The sequence below is a fragment of the Notolabrus celidotus genome, chromosome 20 (assembly GCF_009762535.1).
Source record: "Notolabrus celidotus isolate fNotCel1 chromosome 20, fNotCel1.pri, whole genome shotgun sequence".
NCBI lineage: Eukaryota > Metazoa > Chordata > Actinopteri > Labriformes > Labridae > Notolabrus > Notolabrus celidotus.
In genome coordinates, this window is record NC_048291.1 from 7,687,466 (window position 1) to 7,704,326 (window position 16,861).

General features: G+C 39.4%; 1 protein-coding gene across 4 annotated transcripts in view; it reads right to left on the reverse strand.

The window, feature by feature from the left end:
- The window catches only part of mapk8ip3 (mitogen-activated protein kinase 8 interacting protein 3), a 43,393-nt gene extending 29,232 nt beyond the window's left edge, over window positions 1-14,161 (reverse strand). For 3 of the 4 annotated variants that reach the window (XM_034711959.1, XM_034711960.1, XM_034711958.1), the window contains exons 1-4: window positions 12,714-14,160; window positions 4,068-4,188; window positions 2,790-2,860; window positions 1,960-2,051 (exon numbers count right to left, since the gene is read on the reverse strand). In XM_034711959.1, coding sequence (XP_034567850.1) covers window positions 1,960-2,051; window positions 2,790-2,860; window positions 4,068-4,188; window positions 12,714-13,019 — 590 coding nt within the window. In that variant the 5' untranslated portion in view covers window positions 13,020-14,160. Of the gene's footprint in view, window positions 1-1,959; window positions 2,052-2,789; window positions 2,861-4,067; window positions 4,189-12,713 lie in introns of all 4 variants that reach the window. The other variant, XM_034711961.1, reaches the window with a different exon arrangement.
- Window positions 14,162-16,861: the final 2,700 nt, after the last annotated feature.

The window sequence follows — 16,861 nt, forward strand, 5'->3', positions numbered from 1 at the left end:
ACAACAAATCAAAACTCGACACTGAAAGATTGTATTGTTGTCTGCAAATGTTATGTGTCCATGATTTTCAATCCCAGAGAAGTTGCTGACATTTCTGGATCTTCTGTATGTTCATTTTATATGGTTTCTTCTTTGCATGGTACACTTTTAACCATAGACTGTATAAAGAATGGACGTAGTATCTGTAACGTCACCCATCTGTTTCTGAAGCGCTGTTTTGAGGCCAATCGGCGGCGGTGGCAGCCATATTGGAAATGTTGAACTCAACCTAACTGTTGTTGAGCAAGTGTGAGGTAAAGAGGCGGGCTTAGAGCCTCCTAGCCAACAGCTGCAGTGTTCCCGCCTGTCAATCAAGTCAGCTGTGCCTCTCGTAATGGAAAACTTGTAATCTTAATATCTTCGAAATTGCCGTGTTATGAAAACAATCACCCCCCCTACAGTGTGTGCCGATAGAGGAATGAGCTATCCAGACTAAACTTGTCTTTCGTACCAGGCTGTAAACATGTTTTTTCTGCTGTAATGATCGGCTTTTTTGAATTTGTGTGTATGTGGTTTCCTGTACTGTCAGAGCCAGCTCCAAGCGGACACTCGATGAACTGCAGTTTAATACTTCCACCTTGGCCTCAATTCTCACAGCCGGAGGTTGTCACTTGGTTTGAACCCGTATTTGTGGATGCAGCAACAAATTGTGTACATGGATCATGGGTTTTGGAAGCAATTTAGAGCCCATGCAGTGAATTTCACTACAGAGTCATGTCTTTTTAACACAGTGCTGACTGAGAACTGAAGATCCCGACCGTCCAGTGTTTGATTTTGGTCCTTGTTCCTCTTGTACAGAGATTTCTCCACATCATTTGAATCATTTAATTACTTTATGTACTAAAGATGATGAAATCGTCAAATCTCAAAACATATTTATTTTCTCAAGCGTATGAACTGTTTGTTTGACTGCTGTGTCTGATGTATGTTAGGTGAATCGATTGTTTTTCTGTTTTTATTTATTCTGTTTATTTAAAAAAAAAAATGCTATTGTTATAGCTAATGCTATGCTGAGGAACATTATTCTGAGACTGTTGAGCTGTTTGCTCACGCAGTCTCTCAGAGTGTTGAATCAGTCCTGTGTTGACTTCTGAGACACTCAGTGTCTTCTTTATACTCAGTCATGTAACTAACCTGTTGTACATTAACCTAATTATCTGGGAGATATTCTTCCAGGTATTTCTCTCAGCTTTACACAACTTTTTCAGTCTTTTTTTGTCCCTGTCTAAACTTTTTTTAAACATGTTACAGGCATCAAATTTAAAATGAGCATTTATCTCTCTCATAAAACTATAAAATATTCAGTTTTTCAACATTTGATATGTTGTCTTTGCACTATTTTCAATTAAACATAGGCTTTAAATGACTTGCAAGCCATTGAATTCTGTTTATATCAACATTTTAGACATCGTCCCAAATTTTTAAAACGGGTGTTGTGAATATTAAGTACAGTTATCACCTTTCTGACCATGTCAACAAAATGGGAAAATGTTTTAGCTATGGGGGGAAAAATTTGAGGTACAGCTGTTGCAATGGGTTGCACATAATTGCACAGATAGTCTTAATGGCTGATGGATGTGTATATAAATATGAACAACCTGTGCTTAGCTAACTGCTCAGCAAAAAAACTACAAACTTTCATTTTCTCTTCTTTTCCCACAAGGCTCAAACTGGTGCCAGTTTTCTGAACATTTCCTCTCCTCTTTGTGAGTGGGAGATACCAGCTGTTCATCCCAGCTCGTGACAAAGCACCAACACAATGAGCACGTCTACACATGCAAGGCCTGGTACACTCAGGACAAGACACAAACATCAGCAACACGATGAAGGGTGAGAGTTATAAACTAAATATATATATATGTACTTGGTGATATGGGGGGGACTTTACACACTCACACACGCAATCATAAAAGAACTCACGTTCGTCCACAGCCGGGGCCGTCTGATTGGCTGTTACTCCCCGCCTGCTGCATTTTGGACCGCTCTATGTGCTCGACGTACGTCTGGATCATCTGTGAGCCACGATGGCAGGAAACAGAAGAAATGCATCAAGATCAAAAATCTATGATGAAGGATTATGGTCACATAAAAGAAGAACATTTTTGAGTATTAAGTCAAATATTTTTGAGAATAAAGCCCTAATATTATGTGCACAAAGTTGTAATCTTAGTCTACGGGGAATGAATGGAACTGGATGAATTACATTTATTTTGGTTCATTTGCAAAACAAAAATTGGTGAAGGCTAAAGCTAGAGTTTAATCACACCGACCTATCTTCTTCTCACCTCATCAAAACATTTCGATCACATAAACCTGATCATGGTCATAACCTGTCTTTTATTTTAAAGAGAAGATTTAAGTTTCACAAAAAACATACAATGTTTTGGCACATTGGCACCACACTGTTACAAGAATCAGGATGATATATAACTACTTGTTCAACATATTCTAAATGCATAACTTCACAATCTGCGCCTCTTCCTCATTTTTGTGCAGGCAGCTAACTTCTCTTCTGATATTCCCCTTCAAAATAAAATATATAAGCTAACCATGGACTCAAATCAGGATTGTATTCTCTTAAATGTATGATTTTATTCTTTTAGTCTTACAACTTTACCCCAATCAAGGAAAGTAGCTAAACAGTCCCTACAGTATATACATGTCCATGAGTTAACAGGCAGGTATTCTTGGTGGATCTATAGAAATGGAAATTGTGCTGAGGGGAAAGGTTTTTGGACTCTTGCTCTTACCTCAGTGTGGCGCTGGTGCAGTGCGTTGTACTCTTTCTTCATGTCTGATTCTCGCTCCTCCAACCGAGTGACTGAGAGACAGAGACGGAAAAGTTTAACAGGAAAAAACAGATATAAAAAGACAGTTTACTTTTAGTGTTTCTGGTCAGATATGAAGAAATTGGATACAAAATATGGAGGGAAAAAATAGATTCATGAAAACCTTTAGTGGTTTTAGAAAAGTATTGCCAATCTTGCTTCCTTGTGTATGAACTTTTTTTGCTATTTGGATGTGCTTCATGACTCCTGATGGGAATTCAAGAAACATGAAGCAAGGGTTGCAAATAATACAAAACTTAAATAACCAATTCAAATATTAAAGTTAATATTCATATGTTTCCATAAAGTCAAGCTAATCAGCAAAATAAACCGGTCAAGGAAGATGTCTGTCTAACATGAGTCTGGTCCTGTTGGAGGTTTCTGCCTGTTAAAAGAAGGAGGATTAAGATGAGATCAGACTGAGTCCTGCCTGTAAGATGGGACTGGATCTTATCCTGTCTTGGTGTTGGGTCTTAGTTAATAATTTAAGATAGAGTACATCTAGACCTGCTCTGTTTGTAAGAGTGTCTTGAGATAACGTTTGCTGTCATTTGGCGCTATACAAATAAAGATTGATTGATTGATTGATTGATTGATTGATTGATTGATTGATTGATTGATTGATTGATTGATTGATTGATTGATTGATTGATTGATTGAATGATTGATTGATTGATTGATTGATTGATTGATTGATTGATTGATTGATTGATTGATTGATTGATTGAATGATTGATTGATAAGCGTAAGCATAAAAATGTAAAAATACGATGACCTACAGCAGAGGTCTCTTTTCATTTTCCAGATAACGCTGCGGTGAAAATGCTTTCTCAGATGTAAGTGTTGGTTCTATCTTTGGTTTGTACATCTTAAGAAAATTAATTTGAAAAGCTGCATTTTAATCAATTAAAGTACCTTAAAAAAATCAATCAATTCCAGGATTTACTCTCGGCCTTACGTACCTGTCTCAAAAAATATTTTATATTGGCGGCTTTTCTTGTAAAGAGTTGAAATGAATGATAATACAAACATGTCCTCACATACTTTGCATTAGTATCACTTAATTTGTGTGTTTATCTCATTGTCATCTTGATGTGGTGTTGGGATTGTCTGAACCTGGCTATGGTCACCCTCAGTTTAGCTCTGCCTGAGACACTCATCAAGAGCAGTCAAATGTGGTAAAGATATCTGTTCACTCACTCTGGTCTGAGTAGTTCTTTGTCTTGAGCTCCAGCTGTTTCCCCTGCAGCTCCAGAAACTCCACCTGCACCTGCAGGTCCTTCTTCTCGGCCTCCAACGCATCCTCGAACTCAATGAATTTCTGAAGGAAGAGAAATGAGGAGAACTTATTTCTGCTGCTGAGGTGTGAGTGCATGTGTGATGATAACATGGCTGCTGTGAGGTGTTTGGGTGTGAAACATGTTATTTTTCTAACAGTTTGTCACTTACAGAAAGGCTTTATTAAATACATCAGCCGGCTGCACAGCATACACACACACACACACACACACACACACACACACACACACACACACACACACACACACACACACACACACACACACACACACACATACACACACACACACACACACACTATGTTAGTTAGGAACCAGTATTTGTAAACACAGAGCTACTTCCCTTCCACACAGCCACAGCCTCTTTGGGTTTTTTCATAAAGCTGTTCACAATGACGTTCTTTTTTTCAGCCCAGAAAGTCCACAAAGTCCTAATACTGTAATCCTCTGAATGCAGGCAGACCATGCAAACACGAACATGCTGCAGATATGCACCACAACAAACAGGCAGCTTTTACAGCATGTCTGTCACTACTGCTGAGGTCTAAAACTGTGGGGAACAACAAACCCTATTTGTGCCTCACATGCAGAATGACATGTAACTGCAAAATGAATCAAATGCTCCTTTAAGCTCCTGACTGTCTAAAAAACTCTACAGAGGAGATCAAGTCTCACATTAATGTGACTCTTCATGCTGGCTCACTTAAAAAGACATGCTTTCCAAAACAATGAGACTTCATAACAAAGGAGAATTTGTCTCTGAACAAAATTCAAGCTCAATGAACTGCCTCCATGCTGCTTTTAACTCTGACCTTTGACACCAATACAACACAACTCAAAGTTTAGGTTTAAATCATATGAAATCTGAACACAGGCACGCACGCAGGCATGCATGCACACACAGTGATATCCTCCATCCCTCAAAAATGTAATGTTGACATCCGCAGAAAGCATAAAGGATGGCATTTTCCATTGATGCCCCTAAATCATGGAATACCCTCCAACAGACTTTAAAGTTGATATCAATTCCCTTTTTTGCAGAATTTAAGACTTAGATCTCAGAACACTGCCTCAAACTGTATCTGATTTAATTAATTTATTGTTGTGTGAATGATTGTGAGTTTGTTTGTTGTTTCTAGTGTGCCTGTCATTGGAAATGAGGGAAACCTCAATGTCTTTTTGAGAATAAATAAAGGTTTTGAATTGAATAGAATATGGCAAACATCCGAGAGGCTGCTTTGAGGACTATAAATTTTGTACATGGAGTGTGTGATTTAACCACGAGGCCAAAACTTTTTTAATACTTTCATACCTAAAAATAAAATTTCGACCACATTTTTTCCCCACTTTTTTCATGTCAGAAGCAACATTTTCCCTTGTTTTCATGTTTTTTTTTAGGTCAAATTTCACTTTTTTTAAATTTTAATGTTGCATGTTTTTTGTGCCAGAAGCAAAATTGAATGTTTTTTTCATGCTTTTGCTTCAAAAGAAAAATAGGGAAATTTTCATGTGTTACACTCTGTAGGTCAAATTTTAATTTTTCATGCATTTCGCAGCAAACGCAAAATTTGGACTTTATCCATGTTTTTTTCTTGTCAGAAGCAAATAAGACAAAGGAAGACGATGAAAAGTAATTCAGGTCCAAACAGGAACAATAAAAGCTGTAAATCAGTCATCATGGTCCAGCTGAGGTGAAGCCTCTCATGGCGTGTTTTCTCGAGCCAAAATTAAATCTTTAAACTAGAAACTTTAACCCTCCTGTTATGTTGTGGTCAATTTGACCCATTTTAAAGTTTAAAAATCTTAAGAAAAATGTTAAAAGTATTTTTGGGTTCTGCTTGAGTTAATTAGCCTACTCAACATATAAAATGAAAATGGTTCATTTAACATATTTCACATATCTGCAGGAGCTGGGATCAAATCGAGACAAGCTGTCAGCCAACTTCCACTACTCTATAACCCAGGCCACATGTCACAGTGGATGAAAGGCTAGTTGCATTCAGAGGTTCCTTCATTTTAGGCAATATATACCTTCCAAACCAGCTAAATACAGCATCAAAATCTGGGCAGCATGAGACAGAAGAAGTGTCTCGTTTTAATTTATCAACATCTCTTCATATAAATAATATCATAATTTAAAATACAGTAGACAAAAATATGTCATGTAAAACTATTGTATGTATATTAAGGTCTTTCAGATGTACATTAAAAAAAGTTTTAACAAGAATTTTGATGAAAACGAGTGAGTTATCCTCATTGAACAATGATCTGTGAGAATTAAAGAACACTGTTGCATTAAATATTGATTTAAATGGTTAGTAATGGAGTTAATAATGATATTTAAAAACATTTATTTGAATCTTTTATGGTTCTGACATTATTGCTGTTCCTGAGAATCAAACATAACAGGAGAGTTAATACATAAGAGCTGTGCTGTTTTCTCTCCCTAATAGTTGTCTTTTTGTCAAATCACCTGTGCAAAGCCCTGACACCGTTCTTCATCATTGACTTGAGCAGTAGTTCTTCCTTCAAAGCATCATATCACTGCTCCATGTGAAAATATCCTCCATCCTGCTCCACAGTTACGCCTTTCACACACAATCCTACATCCACCACTTGCACTTAAATCCAACACATAGACCTCAGCATGCAGAGTGTGTGGTATCAAAGTGCACTGGTGGCGTTTAGCGTGCATCTGACTGCTATGTAGTTACACTGCAAGTTTTTACACCATGAACTAGGCGTGCAGGATGAGAAGAAAAAAAGATGGTGTGGAACAACTTAGTTCGATGTTGAGAAAAACTAACAAATATGAAAGAGTGCATATTAGCTTTATGTTTCACCTAACCTGGATGGAGGTCTGGGTATAATGTTCATGGTTTCACACCATTCTGAAAGCATGAACATTCTACCCAGACCTCCATCCAACAGGTACACTGTACACCTGCTGAGATAGCGTGTTTTTGTTGTTTTCGTTCAATATTTTTTGTATGTATCGCAATAGATTCAGACATTTGAGGTGTGTTTACTTCAAATGCTCTTGTTGCAGTAACAATGACGTGGTGTTTCACTGAGCAGCTCTACCATGAGCAACCCTGGCTGAGAATGGGATCAGAGTAAAGGTGTGCAGCAGAATATGAGGCCTGTAAACATTTGTAGTTGGTATTAAAGCTTCAGGTCAATGTGCGAACAGCTTCCTCAGGGGCAGAGATGATCAATCTTGAGCTATCATCCCACCTCAAAGCATGAACCAACAGCAGTAAGCAGAAGATTTTTCAAACAGGCTTGATTTGTTAATAAACTGTCATCCTGGATATCTGTGACGGCCTCATGAGCAGGCAGGGAGCTGTGGCTTTTTTACCATCAGCTCGAGCCTAATAACCTTGTAATCTGAGCCTTTGCTCTCTGTGTCCTGAGAGAGAAGCTGCTTCATGTTTTTCCTGAGGCTCTGAGATTCTCTCCCTCATGCTGCTTTTTCTCTTCATCTTCCTCCACCTGCTTCCCACCGTCTGGCCTGCGCGTTAACTCCCCAAACCCTCCCTCTATTTCTTTCTCTCTGCTTTTGTTATTCTGTGTCTGCTCCTCATAAGCAGAAATCAGGTTACAGTGCCAGACAAGGCATCCTCAGTGTGCAATATTGATTTCCTATGATTCCCCTCCCCTCAAACAGTCCCATCCCCCCATCACACCCCTCTAGTATACTCAGAATGAACTGTCTGTTTTTGGTGCCATTCAAATCTGTCACTATAGTCTGTAACTAGAGCACAGATTCAACAAGACCTCTTTTTCTAACAACACAAAACGTTAGTCCTAAAAGCTTGAGAAAATAAAGAATCAAACTCTGTGAATGCATCATTCCAAAGTCCGAACTAGTCAAATTACTTAGGTGACACATGTATTTTCTCCCGGTATTACAGAGTGAATATTTGTGTTATAGATATTAAAAAGTAGAGTAAGAAGTATGAAACTTTAGTGTAAACTTCACCCTACTCCTTCCTGAAGACACAAGCTGTTTTCGAATCTGCTACATACTACCTAAGAATGCAGTACGTACTATATACTGCGTCTGAAGGTAGTATGTAGTATGACTGTTCTGTTGGATCTGTTCTGCAGTATGCTGGGTCAGGCGTCACTGGATTTCGGAAAGAGGAAGTAAAAAACAGCCAAACTGATAGAGACACTGCTTCTGTAGCATCACTTATGATTTAAACAGTTAGGAAGTGGTTTGTTTATATGGAATTTATTACTTCACTTTCACTGTACCTAAAAACTGAGTGCCTTCCATCAAGTAAGGAAAAAAGAAGAAGCAGATCATTAGCGCTGTGCATTGTGGGAAACAGTACGCGAGGGAGACTAGTCCACTGCATACTGAGAAATTTTACTGAATCAGTATGACATCAGGGATGTTTTGGCATACTGCAGGTTTTGCGCTTGTTTACATGCTACAAACTGAATTTTTGCCAAATCAGTACATACTGCATGTAAAGTAGGAGGTTTCAAAAACAGCCATATTGTTTGCTTTGTGATGAATATGGCAGCTGATACTGTTATTAAGGTTGACTTCTCATATTTGTATTCCCTCTCTTGTTTAGTTATTTATCTAATATTATTTTATTAGCAGGAGTCTAAAAGCCCACTTCAACTCCACCTCTTTGTCTGTTCTTTGGTTGACCCAAAGTTAGGCTAAGTCAGAATTTCAAATATTTTAACCTGCAATCGTTGAGCTTCAAAAAATCTCTCCAGAAACCAATGGGTGACATCACAGAGACTACTACCAATAAAATCATTAATAGGATGCTAAAGAAACAGACGTGGGGTGCCGTTAGCCTGGTGGTTCAACTGCATGTCATCTCCCACTCTCTGTCCCCCACATTTCCTGTCCCTCTTCAGCCATCCTATTCATAGACTGTATACAATATGGACGTAGTATCCGTGACGTCACCCATCTGTTTCTGAAGTGCTGTTTTGAGGCCAATCAGCGGCGGCAGCCATATTGCTGCTGTTGAGTGATTGTGAGATAAAGAGGCGGGCTTTGAGCCTCCTAGCCAACAGCTGCAGTGTTCCCGCCTGTCAATCAAGTCAGCTGTGCCTCTCAATGGAAGACTCATAATCTCAATATCTTTGAAATTGCAGCGTTAGAATAAAGTTCACCCCCCGTGCAGTGTGTGCCGATCAAGAAATGAGCTATCCAGACTACACTTGTCTTTTGTACCAGGCTGTAAACATGTTTATTTCTGCTGTAAAGATTGTTTATTTTGAATTGGTGTGTATTTGGTTTCTGGTACTTCCTGAGCCAGCCTCAAGCGGATCCTTGATGACTGCAGTTTTTAGCACTTCCACATTGGACTCATATTTTTAGACCGGAGGTTGCTGCTTGGTCCTAACTAATAAAGGAACAAAAAAGTCCTTTTTCCCATTTTCAGAACAATGAGTGACATGTCCAAAACAGCTACATGTACAGGACAAGATCAGCAAAGATGTTACATCTACCTTTGTCCACAGGAGGCGCCAAAATCAACACAAACTAAATGTTCCTCACAGAATGTTTTCGTACTTACATGTTAGTTAATTAAGCTCCAGCTGTTATGTATTACTCCATTGATGCATAAAGTCATGGTGATGTTTCCAGTGTTTTCCTTTTAAGTTAGCACAGAAATACATGACTTTTTAGTTTGGGAACTAATATTAAGACCTAATCAAAACAATATCTGGACCTGTCTGCGTCCTCATTTCAAACAAAACCTTTTGTTACCTCCAGATTCTGTTGGTTACACTACAACCACATTTTTTATACTTTTTCCTTCCATGACATTTGAAGAGGATTAAACCGCCTAACACCGATATTTAAACATGAACCAGACGGCCCTCTCTAAATTAACAGCTTACACTAAATACAAACTAGATAACCGACACGGGGAGGAAACACAGCGGGGGAAGAGATGATGAAACGGACTAAAAGCTGAGCTAAGCTGATAGTAGCTGGACTGACTGTGATACTCTGAGGGCTCTTTGGATGGGAGGAGGATTAAAGTTGCTTTATGATGTCTGCTGGATCCCACAGCGGCTACGACACCGGTCAGAGAGAAACACAGAGAAAAAAAAAGAAAAACAGAAAGCAGATTTCCTGGAGGAGGAGTTCAGCCGGTAATGTGATAGCTCCATATTGATGTCCACTTTTGTTGTTTGTGTTCCTGTTTCTTGCTGTGTTTTCAAGTGTTAACGCCCACTGAGAGTCCTGTTTAATCCCATCATCTGTCAGAGCGTTGCTGACAGATTCTGAATACGTTATCATGTCCTCACTTTATGTTTGCATGCTAGCTGCTCATGTATTTGAATATGAGGCTCAGCTCAGGGCTAAAATGAAGCTTAATCTTGTTGTTTATTGTAAAGTTTGTTGTATAATTGTCAGTTCTTTAGATTGGAGCCCTTTGAGATGTGGAAGCATTGTCAGGGAAAGGGTTGTAGTTGTGATTGTGGAGGAAACGGACAGGCCTTAACTTTGTAATCTTTGAAGATCACAGTATTTATGCGTTTTATCTCATGTTCGCTGTGCAAATCTAAATAATCCTATTGTTTTATTACTAAACTAGATATGTTTCAACTTTAGTGGTCCATTTTTACTAAGACAATACTTCTGTCTTGACACTTTATTGAATTTTGCTTTACTCTGCACTTTGTAACGATGTATTAATAAGGTAAATATTACAGTATAATGAACGGTAGTTGTAAAATTAAAAAGAGCATACATGCTGTTATCTATATCTCTGTTGCTGAGACAATATTGACCTAACATTAGCTGTATGAAGTAGAGTGGTAAATGTTTAACCTCTGTCTACTGTAGATGCATAAATACAAACATCCTTTGTAACATGCATATTTTCTCTGCTACAGCCAATACAGAAACTGAAGACACATTCCTTTATACACATGACCTCAGACACAGTAAACCCATTCTTTGCACTGCTTCTGTCTGGTCACAGGTACAGGTCATGGAGACAGGCACGCTATGGCAGGAGTTAGTGTCCTTTGCCACAGAATCACTCAACACAAACACAAACTGTATTGTGTAGATAGATGCTGTACTGGTTTGTGTAATGGATGTATCATGTGTCCCAAGCGTAGTTATGTTGTGCTGTATGATGCTGGAGGTACTTTATAAAGCCTTTACATTTTGCTTCCCTTTCCCTTGAAGTTAAAATAGATAAATCCATGTTCTGAAGTGAATAAAGAGTCTTATCATTAAGATAAACTTTGATTTGTTTGATCAGAAACAGAGATGATCGTGTGTCAAAGCACAGTAAAGCTTATAAACAGTGGTGGACCGTAACAGAATAAATTTACTTGAGTACTGTACTTAAGTACAGTTTTTGAGTATCTGTACTTTACTTGAGCATTCTTTTTTGTAGGAATACTTCTTAATTATACTCTACTACATTTCTATCACTGCTCTAGTTACTCACTACTTTTGCTTTGAAGTCAGCTCATGAAGTCAGCTCATGAATTTCCTTCTCTTTTCTGAAACCTGATCCCTAAGACAGTAAACTGTGTTTGTGTAGTTCTGTTTGTCTCAGTGGTTTAGTCATACCTGTATATCGTGCGTCTCCACGGTTGAACGTGGAGTAAACAGAGCAAATTTCACTCAGATCAGGCAGTTCATTTAGAGGTGGTAATGATGGCTACAATTCTACACCTGAGCACCTATGGACATATCTTCAGTGCGTGTTAGAGCTTTTTGAAATGAAGAATGATACGTATGGTTTGAATGTGTTCTCTCTGTTTCCCACTCTGCCTAAACATAAAACATTCACAGTCCAACCTGAGCTTTGAACTACCTAACATTTGTTTCATTCCAGATGAACATTTCAAACTAAGTTGTCTGTGCTTGGAGAATCTCAGTTGCTGTTTTTATTACATGGTGTAGCTTTTAGAGATTTCAAGTAATGGTTTCTAAATAAACATGATGTAACTGTATGTACTCTTATGTATTCTTGACTGCACTTACGCGCTGTGAAAATACAATGCTTTGAGATTTTTTAAGAATTACTTTAGAAACTTAAGTATTTTTAAAAGCAAGTATTTCAGTACTTTAACTCAAGTAATAATCTGAAAGAACAACTTTCACTTGTATTGGAGTAATATTTGACATGGAGTATCTATACTTTGACTTAAGTAATGAAGCTGTGTACTTTGTCCACCACTGGTCCAAAGTGTAGTTATGTTGTGCTGTATGATGCAGGAGGTATTTTATAAAGCCTTTACATGTTGCTTCCCTTTCACCTGAAGTTAAAAAATATAAATCAATGTTCTGAAGTGAATGAAGAGTCTTATCATTAAGATAAACTTTGATTTGGTTGATCAGAAACAGAGATGATGGTGTGTCAAAAGCGCAGTAAAGCTTAATAACAAGCGTGACACTATCATGTCACAGGCCTAAACATGAGTCACATGGAGCCAGATTACACAGAGCACCATGACTGTGGAGGAAGCAGCGTGGAGAGGGTGTGTTGAAGAGGGTGGGGGGCCCGGACAGACCAGGGGGATCACTCACCTCCTCAGCCTGCTTGCGCAGCGCTTTCTCCCTCTCATACTGGGTGATGAGCTGTTCGTTGTCCTCCTTCAGCAGCTCCAGCTCCACTTCGTGCTCCTGATTCTCTGTCAGCACCCCGTCCAGGTTCTCCAGGACGTTCACCACCAGTGGCATCAGCTCCTTCACCACCTCCTCATCGTAGCTGCGGATCAGACGCTCAAACTCCCGGTAGATGCTGTTGGCCAAACCCGAGACCCGCTCCGACATCACAGATCCAGAGCCGTAGTCGTCCTGATAGACCACCTCGTCTATCTGCAGCTCCATCATCTTGGCAGCTGGAAGCGGGTTCTGTTTCCAGATGAGGGGTTGTGATTACTGTTTTAAAGGCCTTGTAAGGCGAGTTTGTCACACGGTTTGGATGCGCCCAGGGCAGAAAAAAGGGGAAACAATCACAGTCTTTGCTCAAATAAAGAAAACACTTAAGCCATTTTGCAGCAGCACAGATTCACTGAACGCAGACGGGCTGTTTTGTGCAACGGCGCATAACCTTGAGCTCGGTACTGAAAAAACTGGCTCAGATATTTGGATGTAAAAAGGGCCCCCTCCTCCTCCACCAGCAGCCCGTTGTATTGCCTCCAGGCGCGGCCCAGCTACTGCTCTCCTCCCGCAGAGAGCATCTGATCCGAGTAGCGCTGGATGTGGGGTGGGCCGGCCTGTGGATCGGCCCTGGGTGAGTCCATGCTGAGAAACGAAATGCCTTCGTCGATGATTCTGCACCTGCCTCTTAGCAGCCGCAGCCATGGACCCCGGCCATTACAGGCAGGGGTGAATAAATAAATGAATAAATAAGTAAATAAATAATCTAACTCTGCCGATCCGCCTCTATGACACCGTTCCCTCCATGTTGTGTTCCCTTCAGCGGGCTGCCGATGCTGCTGCCTGGCTCGGGCGGTGATGGTGATGTCTCCCTTTGGGAGAGGCTCTCCCTGCTGTTCAGATGGAGGAGCCAGCTGACCGAATCTGGCTGACGTCACACGTCTGCATTGAACAAGTGGATTCATTGCGTCAAGTCAGGCACGTGACACCGGAAACCGACGCCACGTTTTCAAAATAAAGCAATGACATATCAAGACGATGATATAAAACCATTCATTACTTTTTAAAATCCAAACGCCAGACAGACTTTTGACAAATCTGAATTGTTTTAACTGAAGATCACGTATTGCTCTCTTCAGTACGTTTTCCATTCATTCACTTTCCCTCTATTTTTGTTTCTGTCTAAACCGCTAGCATAGGCTACAATGGTGTTTGTCAATTCATTGCAGAATTGATATTAGGATATACAATTCATTTTAAGAGTGAAGGGAAGAGGGAGCGCAAGATTGAGAGAGGGATCAAGGTGGCGTCCGCAGTGATGCGGACGCTGTACCGGTCTGTTGTGGGGAAGAGAGAGCTGAGCCAGAACGCCAAGCTCTCAATTTACCGGTCAATCTACGTTCCAACCCTCACCTATGATCACGAGCTGTGGGTTGTGACAGAAAGAATAAGATCGCGAATACCAGCAGCCGAAATGAGCTTTCTCCGCAGGGTGTCTGGGCTCAGCCTCAGAGATGGGGTCAGGAGCTCAGACATCCGGGAGAGGCTCAAAGTAGAGCCGCTGCTCCTCCGGATTGAGAGGAGCCAGATGAGGTGGTTCGGGCATCTGGTCAGGATGCCTCCCAGACGTCTCCATGGGGAGGTGTTTCGGGCGTGTCCATCTGGGAGGAGGCCACGGGGAAGACCCAGGACACGCTGGCGAGATTATATCTCAGCTGGCCTGGGAACGCCTCGGTATCCTCCCAGAAGAGCTGGTGGAAATGGCCGGGTAGAGGAGTATCTGGGCTTCCCTGCTGAGACTGCTGCCCCCGCGACCCAGACCTGGATAAGCGGAAGGAGATGGATGGATGGAATTCATTTTAAAAAATCAACATGAGTTTAACAACGTTACATTATCAAAAATGCTCAAAATGTGATTCAAAATGACAATCAATGGTTAAATATCAAATATATTATTCAGGATGACTAGGTTAGTTTACTTATGCCAAGTGGTAGGCTTGATCTTATCTAAATAAATGTACACTTATATTTGGCCGAGGATTTTTACAGTCTTGGTCAGGAAACCTAAAGTTCACTTGTTTTGGTTTTGGATACTTTAATTTTTGAAAAATCTGAAACAATATGCTGGGTTACCAAACCACAAGCGTACAATCATTTGCATTATGAAAATTAAGTATGTAGTGTTTCTGAAGCTTGATCTACTGGATACCAAAAATTAGAATATTTCAGCGTCAGTTGCTTCAGTTTGGACTCTTTGTCATATGTTTCCCCCAACTTAAATGAGGTGTACTCCTATTGTATTAAAATGTATAATCTAATGTTGCATGTTACTAATATTTTGCTCTCTTACTCTATCACGGCCTTAAATACATCTTCCACTTCATGAATTTAATGGTAATATATCAAACCGACTTAAATCTGAGGCAACATCAGAATCTTTAAAAGTGCCAGATCATAAAATAAATCTGAAATGACTGAAATGATTCTGATCCAATTTCTTAAGTGATTATTTAACACCAAAAAACTTCAACCTCATTTTGGCTGTTGTTTCTATATTCTAGTTTCTTCTCTTTTTGCTCAAATATCCTTCCTGTCATTTAACAGATTACTAAAAGCATACTTCTTAATGGCATCTTCAGCCCTGTCTTTCAGTCAAATCTTTATTAGTAGTTTTATTTTGAAAGTTCAAACGGGAAGTCGTAGCTTTACCTTTACGCCTGCTTGATCTCAGTGAGCAACAGAGCCTGGTTCTAAATTTAATAATAATGACAATGCACTCTCGGAAAATGAAATAAAAGCATCATAAACCAAACAAACAGCAGAAATGATAAACAAGAAGACCTTAAAAAAAACTCACTGACATTATTTTCCTGCTTTAAGGGGGTGCCTCATGTTTATGGATAACACATCCTACCTGATGGATGTAGGTATCTAAAACAGGCATAGCTGAAGAAAAGCTTGTTTTTAAACTGGCAATGAAAATTCATCTTTCCAATTTAAAGTTGTGCTCATGTTTTCAGCTCACATCTGTGCTGCCGGTCATATCCTCGTCTGATGGGGGTCAAAATATGAGAACTAGATGTGACACATGCTGGTTCACACCGCAGGAAACTGAGTCAACATTTCCACTCTTGAAAAAGTAATCATCTGGTAATGTGCCTCAGACAACTGAAACAACCATGACAGACGAGTCTGCAGGAAGGTTTCTTTTACAATAATTATCTTATACATTAATAAACAACTGCAGTGGACTTTCATGATGTCCTTCACAGCACTTTCTGAGAACAAATCTAGGAAATTTTTTCAAACTGCTTAAAGTACGAGGCAGCAGAACCTATTTATAGTCAGTAGTCAAAAGAGGTTGCTGTTTTTTGATATTCCACAAAAAAACACCTAAAACAAAAGTTAAGAAACTTGTGATCTCACGACACTTTGTTTGGACTCTTTAGAATATAGATTCAAAGGGGATGATGATAACCTACTGTATTTTTTGTTGGCATTTTGCAGACCTAAGAGACACATTATAATTCATTCAATAGTGTTTCTATTCTTTAATTTGATCATCTTTGGTTTTTCTTTTCTATATTTTCTGAGCTCCTGAATTCAATGTTTTATGCCTATATGTTTCAGATTTTGCACGCTATGTCACCATCCACTGTTATCATAACTTATTGAGTGTTCTCCACACATGCATGGGTATGGTCTCAAGGGTGTGTCCAGATTTTTTGGACTGGGGTGGCCCAGCCAGAGCACTGAGTTATGCAGGAGTGGCTTGAAGTAGGTATGCGTTCATACATACACAAATTAATATAATCTCTGTTTTCAATGATCAGATCTACTTTAACTACCAACATTAACATATTATGTTGTTAATGATGTTACATTTTTGTGCATAGTTTTTAACTTTAAAAAGTATCACAACAGAGAGGCAACATGGTCTTAGCTTAACTCTTTAAGCACTGAAAAAAAGATGTTTCTCTAAAGTTGCAATTAAAAGAACTTAAAAAATTGCAAGCAAGTATGCAGAAGTGTTGCCTTTAATTTTAGCTGGGGCCAATCTCATCTATGTACCT